The 15,637-nt window shown below is 31.2% G+C and overlaps 2 protein-coding genes across 2 annotated transcripts; one reads left to right on the top strand and one right to left on the bottom strand.

Annotated features, from left to right (window-relative positions):
* Window positions 1-6,196: 6,196 nt before the first annotated feature.
* LOC126676928 (bidirectional sugar transporter SWEET4) lies at window positions 6,197-8,643 on the top strand. The gene is made up of 5 exons (XM_050371268.2): window positions 6,197-6,306; window positions 6,399-6,435; window positions 6,637-7,015; window positions 7,599-7,718; window positions 8,289-8,643. Exons 1-5 carry the CDS (start codon window positions 6,264-6,266, stop codon window positions 8,466-8,468), a joined length of 759 nt encoding a protein of 252 aa, XP_050227225.1. The 5' UTR covers window positions 6,197-6,263; the 3' UTR covers window positions 8,469-8,643.
* Window positions 8,644-8,854: 211 nt separating this feature from the next.
* On the bottom strand, window positions 8,855-13,790 carry LOC126676927 (protein NLP7-like). Its single transcript, XM_050371267.2, has 5 exons — window positions 13,240-13,790; window positions 11,664-12,235; window positions 11,417-11,464; window positions 10,353-11,283; window positions 8,855-10,204 (listed from the first exon to the last, which is right to left on the bottom strand). The coding sequence occupies exons 1-5, from the start codon at window positions 13,586-13,588 to the stop codon at window positions 9,063-9,065; spliced, it is 3,042 nt and encodes a 1,013-aa protein (XP_050227224.1). The 5' UTR covers window positions 13,589-13,790; the 3' UTR covers window positions 8,855-9,062.
* Between the last annotated feature and the right edge of the window lie 1,847 nt (window positions 13,791-15,637).

The following is a 15,637-nucleotide window of genomic DNA, read 5'->3' as shown; positions in this document are numbered from 1 at the left end:
AAGAAGAAGATATGAAGAATGTTGGTGACTTGACTTGACACTGCCATTATTCTTCATCTATTTGCCATTATTGTCTTTGAAAGAAACATGATTACATTATTGAGTGTAACTGAGCCCAGTCGAATTGAAATACTGCTAAGTTGTCACTCGACTCAACTCGAATTTGATCGAGTTGTATTTTAAGAGATTTAGTTGGAATTTGTAGGATAATTAAAATTCAAACTCGATTTGACTCAATTTTTTGTATAAACATTTAAACTTTAAATTTTAGATAAAAATGAACTCTCCAATCTCTTATTACTATTATGCTCTAAAAAATGTCTATAAAGAAAAAGTAAAATAATTTTAAATATCCACACATTCAACAAAAATGACACGTTTATCCTGAAGAATAATATATGACGATTTGATTCGTCAATTTTGTAATTTGTGACAAATAAATTTATCTTTCAATTTAAATTTATTTTCATAAACATATATAATTTTCATTCTAAACTCACATAAATCATCCTATATTGAAATAAAAAATCAATTGTATAAAATAATCATAGTAAAATCAAAATAATTACTGTAAAAATAAATCTCAAATATAGTTTTTAAATGAGGATTCAACAAATTTATCATAAATTATAATTTTGACAAATTATATTTAAAGATATATTTGTCAGTTTTATCAAAAATATGGATATATAAAATACTTTTACCTAAAAGTAAAGAAATTATTATAAATTTATACAATTAGCTAGAAAGGATAAAAAGTAAATTAAATAAAACTCGCTAGTTCATCGAGTCAAATATTTTAATGCTAGAATTCGATTCAATAATTAATTTGAATATGTCGAACTCTAATTTGACTCGATATTAATCAATTTGATTTTGAATATCTCGTGAATTGACTCGATTTAGTTACCCTTAGTCTTTCATCATCGGTCTATCTTAATCAATTGTCACTTTCATGAAGAGAAAAAATAGGAACCATTAAATCAGAATTTGATTCATAAGGGACTGATTTGATGTGCTAGAAAGATGCAATGCCACGAATGGTTTAAATGCCGGAGAACTAATGAGTCTTGCATACTTATATTTGGTAAAAAGATAGAGCTCCTAGATTGTTAACTAGTTGCCCTATTGATTTATGCAGGCCCTTCGCATAATTAGGGTTTTAAATTGATTATTGAAGGAATAAAGGGCATAATCGTACATTATAATATAGAAGAAGCCTATGTTTTATAAATGTGATTGATTAAAATTTACTATGTATCTTGGCAAAGAAAACTGAGGGGAATAGCACGACTGACGTATGTATCAGGATCCTTTCAAGTTGAATGAATGATTTACTATTCCATTTAGCCGTACAAAATTGATTTAATTGTATTTATGTGGCACTTGAATACGTTATATTATTTTAAATTCGAGCAAAAAAAATTGCGGATTAACATGTCATATGGTTCAGATAAATTAAACTTACATATTTATTGTCAATTTGGAAAGGCTTATATGACAGTAAATATGTAAGGCATTGGCGAATTGGTCAAATTGGAATAGATTTACAACTTTTAAATGATTTGGATTCTCATATTAAGGCATCAGCCGAGGAATAATATAATTTTGCATAGAGGAAGAACAATATTGACTTGATTGGCAGAAAGACGGATTTTTAAAAATCGAAAAGATTTAGCTTTTCGATACCATCTAATCTAAAAAAATATATTATGTTGATACAAGAATTTCTATTTTTTTATGGACTTAGTAGAGAGTTTATATCGAAAGGGAAAATCTTAACTAGTCCTTTTGGAATCTGGTTCACATGGTACGAAAATATCCTAAGAATGTTACCTATCACCAAAATAAAATGAAAGAAAATTTGTGAATTTGAGTGCAATAGTGAACATGACATAATCAACCTATAAATTAATAAGAAAATTACTCTTGTTGCAAATAAGGACTATTAACATCTCATTTTAAGGTTTCAATTCTTCTTCTTTTGAACACATTCGAATTTAAAGATCATCTACTATTAGTATTCTGATTTAATCCGATACTAAACAACCTTTGATAAATTTACAAAATGGGGAATTGCCGTATTTCTTGAAATTCGAAAACTAATTTGAAGGAGAACAAATTGAAATTGTCCATCTGAATAAATAACAAAATATGCATGCTCATGCAATTCTTAAGCATCACCTCACTCCTTTGGATTTTTCTATTTTTGAAGATCACGGAATTAATGTTTTTATATTTATTCTTTTAGTTGCTCTTGTATTTTAGTTTGCTTTTCTGTCCATCGTTTGTCCTTTTTTTCTTTATGATTTTGCACATATTCACCTCTTTAAATCTTTATTTTTAATAAGACATAGGGACCATGGTTAATTATCGTAAATTATTGTAACTACATATAGAAACTATTGGTATTCATAAAAAATAATATGGAAACTAGTGGTTCAGTATTTGTTTATTTCCTCTCTCAAGCAATAATCATTTCGTTTCATTAAGTTAGTCTAATTACATCTTAAATATTCATGTTAAATTTTAAATTTTAATTATAGAATTCTCCTCGCACAACAATAAACATTATAAACTAGTAATAAACTATTGGCTAATATATACAGTGACAAAATGAACCCTCTAACAAATTTTTAAACGTTATAAATAAAAATAAATAATTCATATCTAAATTGAATAAAATTCTACGTGTACGACATATATCGTCCACATCAATGGCGATTATGACAACATGGAATTTTGTTAAAAAGGAGTCAATTTTGTCTTTTTTTATCTACCACTCTAAGATATAAAAAATCATCAAGGTCCATTTGTGTATTAAAATTATACATTTTTCCTAAATTATTTACCACATAAGTATTTACTCCGCCTTATATTGATAGACAGTTTAAATAAATATAAAAATTAAAATAAATCAATTAATTTATATAAAATACGTTAATATAGATAATAAAGATATATATAATATTAATTAAATAATGCATATTAATTGGAAATAAAAGGAACATGTATTATTATTATCAGTTATGAGAACCAATGAGTTATAGTTCAAATGGTATAAGCGCTAGGCAGCAAACTGCTAGATTGTGGGTTCGATTCCTCCCACAAGCACTCCCCCCTAACCAATTATAAAAAAAAAGTCAGTTATGAAATATCAAAACTCACAATATTTATATTTAGAGAAAGCAAAACTCTCCTAGAAATTACTTTTTTTACATATAAAATGTTTTGACCTTTTATTTTTTAGTTTTTCAAAGGCTATGCACATTAAAATCTGTAACAAATTCTCCTTAAGGAATGACCAGATAATTTGATATCCAACACTTAATGCATGCCAATTTCACAATTTGGCCATGATTTACCTGCACATTTACCATATCATATTTCCTACTAAACTACCTTAGAGATCATATTGCAAATTTTATGTGCAAAAATTGAAAATTTCTTTCTGTTTTTATGAAAATTAGACAATCAACTTTTTTATATTACTATATCTAACTGAGGATGCTTAAGAGTTAATAGAGTGCAAAAGCAGCAAAAGCAATCCTTTTCTTCATACCCAAAAAAGAATAATAAAAAAAAGAGTACCTCTTAATTTGTAGCTTGATGTACCATTATAAGGTGAACATTTTGGTATCATATTATTGACTTGTATTTATTTCATGAAGTTGCTAATTAATTATTATAAAATTAATGAATGACCCCGCTTAAGTATTGTAGGTATAGGGCTGTTTATCAGTCAGTTCGATTTGGTTCAGTAGTTTAATATTAAAATTGTTATGTTTGTAAATAAATAGAAATCAAACCAAATTAAAGAATAAAGTTCAGTTTGATTGGTTCAGTTCAGTATAAAAATTATTTGATTTTAAAAGAAAATAAAAACTTGGTCAAACTAAAGAGTAAATTTTGCAATTCGGTTTAAGTGAAAACACACATATATTTTTTTTATAAAATTAAAGGTTAAAAATAAAACATTGATTGATTTAAATTTTAGAAATCAAATTTAAATCAAATTATTATATTTCATACATTTTAATCATTTGAATACATAAAAATTATACTATTCTTTAAACAAATTATATATTAAAAAAAATTATATTGATTGACGTAGTTCGATATTTTATGAATAAATAAATAAACAAAATTTTAATTATGGTTTGATATTTTGGTGGCATTTAATAATAATATGGCAGTGATTCTAAGACTATGAGCAACTATGGAAGAGTTGTTGCTCATAAATTATTATAATTTAAATTTTGATGAAAATTATCGCATTCTTATACATGTTAAATTCCTCCATTGTTAGAGTAGTATATGAGTAGATATTCTTATTATAGTTTTTCAATTTTAGAAAATCAAGTTTTAAAAAGTAATTAAATTATAATTATAATTAGATGACATTTTTTGTAGCTAAAAAAGTCATATTTAATGAAGTGTTTCAACAGGTTTTATTTAATTTTGAAATGGCTCACTTAATATTATCGAGGAATAAAGCCTTTGTTACTTCATGTATTGAATTTTTAAGTTTATGATGAAATAAAAATTTAAAAAACAATATATAAGAAGGTCAATGCTCCATGTACTATATTAACTGAAAACATGTGTATTTTCTTGGCTTTTCACTTAAACTTCTGACCTAACCACAAATCAGAATTGGTGCAGCCATACAACAAACCTGACAAAGATTAAAACTTATATGCATTTGGACAAACTCCAATTCAATTCTCAATTCGTCATTTTCTGAGAAACCATTTAAACAGAAAGCAGTCATTTTCTGTAACTTAAAGAGGGCCAATTTAGCTAGGGTTTTGAAAATCTTGAATGTAGTGCCAAACTCCTATCTCTCCTTTTCCATTCATTTTTCTTTTTCAATTGTCTTTCAATATTTTAAAACTACCTACTATTTTGAATTTCCATTAATTGATATATATTGAGTTAAATAGCTATCACGGTTGATATGAAGTGGCAAAAAAACTCCTTACTTCTTAATAATAATTCCTGATACAAAACTCTGAATATGAAGCAATCTAGAAGAAATAATAATAAAAAAATATATAATTTCAACAGGTGATCTTATCTGATTCAAAATAAGACTGTCAAAAGATACATATGCCTAAAATATTGAAATACATGAATTCTTAGAAGACATCAAATTCTCAGTTTATTAACAAAAATTTAAGATTAAATCTCACATTGTAAAAAAATAGACTGATAACGAGAAAAATTGGTGTCAACCAATTTTTCGTCACTAAATATTGTAATTATTAAAAAAATCATATATTACTTAAACCGAATGATATTATATTCTCTTTTTTTGTAATTTTATGAAGTGTCATGGACGAGTTCTAACTATGAAACGACACCTTTAAACCATTCACATTCAAATTAATTCCCATTCGAGTCAGGTAGATTTCTTGCGGGAGGGAAAGCTTTGACCCCAAGTTTTAAATGGCTACATACATGAGTGCGGTTCAAACCCGCGACCTCACTTAAATCAGAAGAGCGCCTTACTGACTCACGTGCGCTTTGGGGTTATATTATACTCTTCTTTGCACTTGGACTAATATGATTATATTCTTCATTGACACTCTTAAGATGAAAAAAGTCTCTATATTATTACACTTTTTGTGGGAATATTTTTGATTGAACTGTGTTGGCTATGATACATGCGAAGCAAGTGACAACTGCATAATGTGTATAGTTGCCAAGTATTTCTACTTTTTTTTTTCAACTGAGTCATTGTCTAACTCATCCATGCATTTCATTTCGAACGAGTCCAAACTATACAAGCAAACCCTACCATTAGAGATCACGGGAGTACACTTACATGCCAAAATTAAAAAAATTAACTACAAAGGTTAAAATATAATTATTATTTTTACCTTCAAATAAGCAAAAATTAGTATACTAAACGAGTCATTGACATTAAGAAACTCTATATAATCTTATCCAAATACAGTCAGACTAATTTACAAAATACCAATAAATGGAAAAATTCCCAGTCGGATGATTAATGACCCAGAGACTAAAAAACCAACTAAAACTATATAATAAGTGAAAAATATATATAATTCCAAAAAGTTAAGTTAATAAGAAGTTAAAGCACCTAAACATTAGGTGAATAATTTTTAACCTATGATAAATGAATAGTCTCATTGGACCCTCCTCTTTATATATATATCTGACCCTTCACTCTATATTTCTTCACCAAAATCTCTTAACATAAGCACATATTTTCTTCTACTTTTATATTTCTAGCCATGGTTTCTTCAGACACTGCTAGAAATGTTGTTGGCATTCTTGGTATTTTTTTTATTTTCTTCAATATAAATACTCCGATACTTAACCTTCATAATTCTTAATTTTTTTGATATGTTTTTTTTTTTAATTTGCAGGGAACATCATCTCACTCTTCTTGTTCTTATCGCCAGTGTAAGAAACCTATATAACAACTGAACAATTTGAGTTTCAAGAACACAAAAACAAACCTACATTTTATTTAAATCATTTCAACTGAATTTTGAGTTTTCAAGCAGAAAAGTCACAAATCTTTCATAAAAATTAATAAATTTTCTTGAATAAGCTAAATTAAATCCAATAATTCTTGTTTTTTTTTGTAATGGTTGATCTCAGGCCAACTTTTGTGCAAATATGGAAGAAAAAGGCAGTGGAACAGTACTCAGCAACTCCATATCTCGCCACACTGGTGAACTGCATGGTGTGGGTACTGTACGGATTACCAATGGTGCACCCAAAAAGCTTGCTGGTTATAACCATAAATGGAACAGGAACAGCAATTGAGATTATCTATATAATTATATTTATCATTTATTCAGACAAGAAAAAGAGATTGAAAGTGGTTCTAATAATTATAGTTGAAGTAGTTTTTGTTGCTGTTCTTGCTCTTCTCGTACTAACTCTAGCCCACACCACCAAGAAAAGGTCTATGATTGTCGGAATTGTCTGCATCTGCTTTAACATCGTCATGTATGCCTCACCATTATCAGTCATTGTAAGTCTTCTTCTTTATGTTGCTGTAAAATTTTCATTTTTTTTCTTTGCTAATTTATGTAACATGCATTTTATGTGTTTTTTAGAGCAACAAAGAGTTATGTCACTCCTTCAACTTATCACAAAAGATAAAAAAATATACAGCTTTTAAATTTTTTGGTCAGTTTACACCTTAAAATTGATAAAGTGGCCCAAATTAGGGTTAAGATTAAAAAATTGTGGGTTTGTTTATCATGAAATGCAGATTTTGGATATTATTTTGTATTATGACAAATTGAAGGGGTGAAATGAACCTTTGTTGTTTCTTTGAGAGAATGGCCCTGGACTTGATTTGGAAATGAATATATGATTTAGTACATATATGTCTAATAGTTTAATTACTTGTTTGTATAAATTGCAATTCAGGTATTAAATATTTTGTTACCTTATAGGATAATAAGATAAATTCTTATTTAAACCCGGTTCATAGATTATTTATGTGTAAATTTATCTAATATTGAATTGGTTCGGTTCATGAATAACATATGAACCGGATCTGAGATAGGTATTTTTGAGAAAAAATAATTTGTTTTGCATATACACAGAAAATGGTGCTTACAACAAAAAGTGTGGAGTACATGCCGTTTACACTATCTCTTGCTGCCTTTGCCAATGGTCTTGCCTGGAGTTGTTATGCTTTCATCCGTTTTGACCCCTTCATCATTGTAATTACCTCTTTCTCACTTCTTCTCGGAAAATTCTTACCTAGATCGGGTTTTTATTTTATTTAAAAGTAATTATAATATACACACGGTCTAACTAAAAAACTTTCTTCTCTTCAAAAATTATGTTTAAAAGGATTTTAATGAATCATTTAATTAGGTGTGCACCGAACCGATAAAACTGAAAAACCAAATTAAAATAGTTTGATTGATTTAATTGTTTTAAATTTATAAAAATTAGGATCTAGTTTGGATTTTGATTAAAAGAAACTGAACTGCATATATATAATATAAATAGTTTCAAGTAATATTAATTTTTTTTATATAGCATTGTTTTCTTATGTGCTAAAATAATTAAAATGTATGATACATATATTATTTAGTTTTGATTTGATACCTAAAATTTATATATCATGATTATTTAAATTTTATCTTTAAAATTTTATTTCAGTTAAACTAAGAACCGAACTGAATTAAACTAAATTTTACCAATTAATTCGATTTAAATTTTTTTGGCCAATTTTTATATTTTTATTACCGAAAAGAATTCACTGTTTGATGTTATTGTTTTAGATTCCAAATGGGCTGGGTACACTGTTTGCACTGGCCCAACTGGCCCTATATGCAGTGTTCTACAAATCAACAAAGAGGCAGATGGAAGCAAGAAAAGGGAAAGTGGAAGTGGGACTATCAGAAATAGTTGTAAATGGCAATGCAAATTCGAAAAGAACAGGTCCTGAACCTCTCAATTAATACAATCAAACAGTAGTTCAAATACTTTATTTTTCTCTACTTATTATTATTATTATTGTCTTGTTTACTCTTTGTAACACCATTTTGGGTAACACATAAATAGTACAATGTGCTATGTTTGCCCAGCAATGGTTTTTTTTTTTGGCCTTATATAATCAAGTTTATGTTTTGGTAATATCTTTCTTTGCTTTGAGATTTTGGATTGGATTGAAACCGAACCAAACCAAAACGTTTACAAATTACAACAACATTAACTTAAATATATTTTTAAGTTCAAAACCGAACTGAACCAAAAACCGGCTTTTAATTTAATAATTTGCACTATGTATCCTCTAAATGCTAGCACTTAGCACAAAAATCAGATGCTTTGAGTTGTAAATGAAAGCTTACAACAAAACTGCTTATACATAAATATATATATTGACTGGGATGATGAATTTATACCAGTCACTATCACAAATACAAAGAAGTGGGGATTTCTACAATTCCATGGAAAGTTTCTTACAATTCAAGCAACTTTTTGGAACCAAAATCTATAGATTCATTCAATTTCCTGAATCCTACCAACTCTAACCTGATGTATGTACAAACTAATCATAACTCACCAGTGCTCTCACATGAGCTTCCCAGAATGGTACTCATATCATGAACTGATAGTCTGATTATGTTGCTGCCTGATGATCTTGAGATATCAATACACTCCTGAAGGTCTGCGTCGCAAGCTATCAAAACCCATTCATGATCATCATCTAAGTATTTGATATCAAATGTACCTACTTCCAACTTCAGCCTCTTGGCCACTTCCTCTTTCAACTCCACTATCCCGCAACTCAAAGCGATACGGAACCTTATTATATCGTCTCTGTAAGTTGCCTTTATGGTTACGCTCTTCATTTCTTGCCTGGTTGCTACAATGGCCGTTGCGTGTTCGAGAGCAGCCATTACTTGTGGGGAAGGTAAATCTTGAGAAGGATGATTTGTCCAACTCGATTCTGGAACTCGCTCGTCTACAAACACGTCTGCTGCTACTGCACGACAGAGATTTCTCAAATCTTTTGAACTCCCAGCATCCCTAATCAACATTTCTCGAAAAGGCTCTCGAGCCACAAGAGCATCTGGAATCAAGTATGGAGATGTCATATTTGTTTCTCCTTTGGCTTGATATGTCAATTCAGGAGAGCCAATGGCTTTACTGCATTGTTCGCGTGCAGGAGAAAACGATGCATCCTTTGCAGGCATGCTGTCATTTGCTGGACTGCCTTGGCATGAACCATGAGAGGTGGGAGTCCCAACACTCTCTTCTCTAGAGCCACTCCCTGCTTTTATTCTCTTAGAGCTTTGGCCTAACTCTGGCGAAAACCCGTTTTGATGGAATAGTTCTTCTCGACTCAGTATTCTACTTCCTAGATGATCCACAGTCCCAGTCCTTCCATCGCTCTCTGGCGTTTTGCATATGGGTGACCCGATCTTTTCAACATGAGGCTCAGGGGATTTACAATTTGGTGAGTTTTGTTGAGTGCATCCATTTAGATTTGAAGGCCAAGAAATAGAACCAACAGCAACAGGAAGTGGACTTGTAGCAAGGGGTGTCAAATCAAATGCTCCTTCAGCACCTTGGACAGATTCAATCACTCGCTTTAACTTGGAAAGGGATCGATTAACCTTGTTGATCTTTCGAGATGGCCAGCGAGAAATCCCGTGTTGCCTACAGATCCGCTTCATTGTAGTAGGGCAAACTGAAAAGCACAAGGCCAGCACTTCTCTAAGAAATATAATTCATATGCCACAGAAAACAGTATTCCAGCTTCAACATACAAGAATTATTCATATTTGAAATGATAAAACTTAAATTGCAAGCAAGAATATGTAAGTGTATAAGCATACCACCAAGGCTCTTCGCAGCATCTTTAAGACTCCCAGCAAAATATTGTTGGAGAACCTCTAGACTGATTGTCTTCTCAGTTTTCCCACGTTTCCCTGACGTCTTTTTGGTCCCTTTGTTCTCCAGAAGATTAAGAGTGTGGCTTCCCTCTGCATGACCAGGATTACATTCATTATCTACAACATCCAAGTCCTCCACTAACGGGTTTTTCCTTGATTGCATCTGGGTATCTTCAATTGGCAATGCGTTGGCATCAGGTGGAGATTTTGGAGACTGGGGTATTCGAACATATTCAAGGCTTAAATCCACCCTGCCATTTGCGGAAGTACGAATAATCTCAACGAATCCCTCCTCCTCATCAAGGTCCATTCCAGAAGCCACCTTAAGACTCTGGAAATGCGGCTTCATTGTTGCCAATATGGAGCCCAACAAAGCCTTCTGTTGAAAACTATCTGAGATTGTAGTAGGCAAAAAAAATTCAAGAACATAATCGTCATCACCAGTATGACTGCTCCGCAAGCAGATTGCAAAACAACCAGTCAATCCAAACAAGCGCGCATAGTGTACCAAGGGGTAATCAGTCTTGCAGAATTGGGTAATATCTTGGCAGAAGCATGCACTGTGGGACAAAAAGGCCCTCCCGGCAACACCTTGGCCCCTTTGCAAGTGATGCTCAAGACAGGCGTCCCGAAAACCCCACATATGAGGATCCACAACATAAGATGCGAGATCGGTTGCGGACATGCAAACTTGGCCATTGCAACTACCATCGAAGCTCGTACAGCTCTTCTTAAATCCGCCACCATAAGCTAGAACACTGCGATGCATGCATGGAATCCAAGTCTGAGCCAAAGCTAATTTGTGAGTTTCACAAACTACTGTCAATATCTCCAATATTTCTGCCAATGCATTTTTACGACCTTCATTACAAATCTGGTTTAAAAGCAGTGCCAAGCACACATCTGTGAGAACAAGGGAGGAAGAATGAAAGAAGCATACAAGATGAATCTTTCTGGTTTATAAAATATATTTAAGATCTTTCATAGATTATATGGTTGGGGCTCACCTGTGCAGTTGGATGATCCAACATTTCTGAGCTTTTTAAGTTTACTGCCTGCAGAACAACTAAAATTACGTTATTGAGGAATCCCAATATGATTAAATATAAATGTTTTTGCCAAAGACCACATATATATCCAAAAAAAAAAAGCAAATTTTTTTTAATGAAATCTTAATGCAGGCATGCAACATATCTGACTTGATTGCAATGATAACTTAGAATTAATGAACATACAAGGGAAGCGAAACCCAACCTCAAGTGCCTTGCAGACTTTATCAACCTCAGGTGCATAGTTAATCTTCTGTGAAGTCATTATCAGTTCGAGAACACCAACACAGTGCTGCCCTGAATGTTCAAAGACTGGCAAGGCCACAGTGCCCTGTACATTGTAACTGAGAGCATGATCACGCCGTGAATACTCCCTGCTTGAGTAATACTGCACGTTGGGAGTCCATTCTGGCAATTTTTGCTGGAAAACACGGCCAGGAAGCCCAAGTTCACCATCACTCTCCCCGTCCATTGAGAACACATACATTGCAGAGACCATCCTATATTGATGAAGTCCATTGCTATGACTATCAATTACAAAGGGTTGCCCCGAAGTTGTCAGCACATACCGTCCCCCATTCTTCACAGGGGCCCATATCTGAGCTAAAATATGCTGTTCGGTTGAGTCTTTAAATTTCCTGAGAGCCTGTGTCATCCTCTCTTTAATTATACAATACCCATCTGGATTGTCAATTGGCATCAATCCCAAAAGTGGAGAAGGAAGCTTCTTTTTCTCATCACTTACTGCCGGGGCTTCAGTACCTGAATTGGGATTACCTGCATTAGGTAACATTTCCGGTTATAAGCTAGGGTACAATAAAGCACGGACACAAAAATGTTGAAAAGGGAAACAACAAAAGGACATCTTTTACAAGAATACATTATAAATATAACATGTTGTGGCTGTGGGGAGGGATATGGCACGTGTTTCTTTTATCGCTAAACCAATCTCTGATTTAGCCAGAGTCTCTAAACTGGGGGGGGGGGGGTCTCTTTCCCGTGGTTTTCCCTCCCCTGTCAAAAACATTACAAATATAGATTTTTGGAGTTTCAAAAGCATTCTCAAGAAATTTTGAACATAGCTAATGTACTTACAAGATGGTCAAAAAGCAAGAACATGTGGCTTATGACTTTCAGACTACAAAGCTCAGCAATTATGCAGTTAAAATGATAGAAACATAACTTATTAATGGGAATAAAGCTTAATACAACGATGAGCTGGAACAACAACCGTCGGGGAGAGTGGACTAAATTCAGGCCACAAATGCCAAGCTAAGCAAATAGACAATTATCTTCTGTTTTTTTGAGGGATAGACAATTATCTTTTAGTTTCTTCTTTCTTGATACACTGCCTCATGTGAGAATGGGATTATTCCAAGATCTTCAGGATTAAAAAGATTTTACAATACTACTAAAATTTGTCAGATAGGTACTGAATACGGCAAAGATTTTCCAAAGTTGAACACTTGCTTACAGCACTATTTCCACAAAATCAATACAGACAAGTACATATTCAAGCAGAATAAACCAACCAAAAGAAGTAAACCGTACCGAACCCCAATAAAGTCAAAACCACAAAAATACCAATCATAACCAGAAAAACATCACATGAATCATCAATACATACCCAAAAGTTCAAAACACATTTTTCAAGTAAAACAAAAGTCAGAATCAATCACTAAAGAAGAAAGAACCGAACTTCAAGCTAAAAAAAAAAAAGGCAAATTTAAAATACAAACTAACATAGCTACAGTAGATAAAGAAGCAAGAAAACTACTGACATGCGACTAATAACGGGTAATCGGAGAAACGAAGACCAGCGGCGGCGGAAGTAGCGGCGGCAGAAGTGGCAAACTTATTGGTATTGTTATTATCATCGTCAGCATCAGAGAAAGCCCAGAGAGGAGAACAAGGTAACTGGTGGTCAGAAGAAGTTAAAAGAAAAGGTGATAAAGGGTTATTAAAATTATTATTATGATGATTATTATTAGAAAGAAAAGAGATCTGATCTAAAGACCAAGAATTTTCAAGATCAAGATCCATGTCCATCAGATTATTTTCTCCAACACCACCAAAACCATAAACTGCAGTACTGTCCTTTGACTTGCTATCATCTTCTTGCTCAGGCATTTTGGTGGGTATAAATATGTGTTGAAATTTATGAGATTTTTAGCAGAGAAAGTTTTTTAAATTTTCTTGGTGTACTATTGAGAGATATGGATGATAATGTAATGTGAGAGAGACAATGAGTTGGGTATTTGTGTTTTGTGGGTAAATTTTTTGCAGTGTGTGATTCCATGGAATCCTATAGTTGTACTACTTGCATTACAAAATGCTTATTAAAAAAAATTCTGAGCTCTTATTTTCTGTACCCACTACTATTGTAAGCTTTGGTTTTGGTCCCATGTTTTATCTTTCTTTCTTTTTAGGTGTGCCATTCATTCTCTTCTTATTTTTATTTTTGTTTTATATTCTTTTTAAATCTATATATATTAAAATTCTTAATTAATAATCATCCAATAGGTATCATATAATTTATGACAACATATATATAATGAATTAGTCCTTTGATCTTTATCAAGTCATTTTCCTCAATTGCACATATTAATTAAAAAAAATGTTTTCCTATTAAAAGGAAATGAAGGAAGAACTTTTAAAATATTTACTACTTAATTGATTTTTAATATGAATATGACATCATCCATATGACTAAGGCAATTAAGTAAAACGTTAGTAAATGATTGGTAAGAGTAAATGTTTGGTATTTAAAATGGCAAATTAGTTGTACGAAAATTAGTAAAAAGTATAAGAAAAAAGAAAGCAAAAATGGAATGGACCAACTGGTTTAACTTGGAGTTTAGGACCAATCAAAATGCAGGCGAAGCAATACTTTTGAGTTACTATGCATAGACAAACATAATACTCCTAATAATATTATGTCATCGACATTTTTTTTAGAAATATTATGTCATCCAAGATTTTAAGTCATGTATTTGGCAAAAATAATAATTATTTTTTTATTAAACTCAAATTTATTATCTTTTTCAAATAACTTAGAAGTCATTTTAATTTAAAACTTAAATTTATATAACATTTTCGAGCTCTAATTCGAGCTTGGTATAGGACTCGGCTTGTATGTAAATATAATATTACGTCATCAGCGGTCCCCTCCTAATCTAATCTCACCTTTAAAATATGTTGATCAAATAAATAAATGTTATGATAATAAATTTAATTGGCTGCTGCGATGCATGTTTAGAAATGGAAAGCATTAGCAATTGATCCCAATCCAACCCATCTTTATTGTCATTTACATATTTTATTTTCATCTTTTTTCCTTCATCTTTTTTTGCCATAAAAGGTATTTCTATATAACAACAGATAACAATTACAGAAGAACAACAATAGCTTTTTTCCTTCGTTGGAATATGGTATTCCCCTTTTTAATAGAACAAATACAAACAAGTTGTTGGAGAAATTGGAGGCACGGTCATTCAATTATTCACAATATTTTAATGAAAACATTACATTATTGTTTCAAATATTTCAAGTGAACTTAAAAAAATAATGTGATTGCTCAAATGTATCCATTTTCTTATAATATATTAAAGTTTAATGGATCACTTAAATTTGTATCAATTATATAAAACTAAACAAATGTTTGGTTAATAATTCAATTATTATATAAGCAGAATTTTTTAATAAATCTCTTAAATATTTCACTGTAATGAATATTAAATAATATAATGACGGTTATAAAAAGGTTTATCTTATCCCAAGTATAATGGAAGAATTGCAACTTTATCATTAATTGAAATAAGCGAATAATATTAGTAGGACGAAAGGGGTGATTAACACTCTTTCCGGTTCATAACATTTATCACATTTGGCTCTGACATAAAAATAAAAAATAATGAATATTTTATTTTAATTTATAAAACCTTTTACTAAAATAATTATATCGTTAGACTTGTTGATATTTATAATTATTTTATTTATTTGTGTTATTGCATTCTCTCAATAAATTAATAAAAGTAATTTGAAAAAAATAGTGATAAACACTTTATTGATATATAATATTAACCAAGCTCGTCTTGTGTTGAATTTGGCCATGAGAGTTGGCAAAGCTACACATATTCTGCAAATCCGTTGGCAGTATCCTCCTCATGATTGGATTAA

This window comes from Mercurialis annua, linkage group LG4 (genome assembly GCF_937616625.2).
Source record: "Mercurialis annua linkage group LG4, ddMerAnnu1.2, whole genome shotgun sequence".
Lineage (NCBI taxonomy): Eukaryota > Viridiplantae > Streptophyta > Magnoliopsida > Malpighiales > Euphorbiaceae > Mercurialis > Mercurialis annua.
This window is presented reverse-complemented; position numbering and strand designations above follow the sequence as displayed.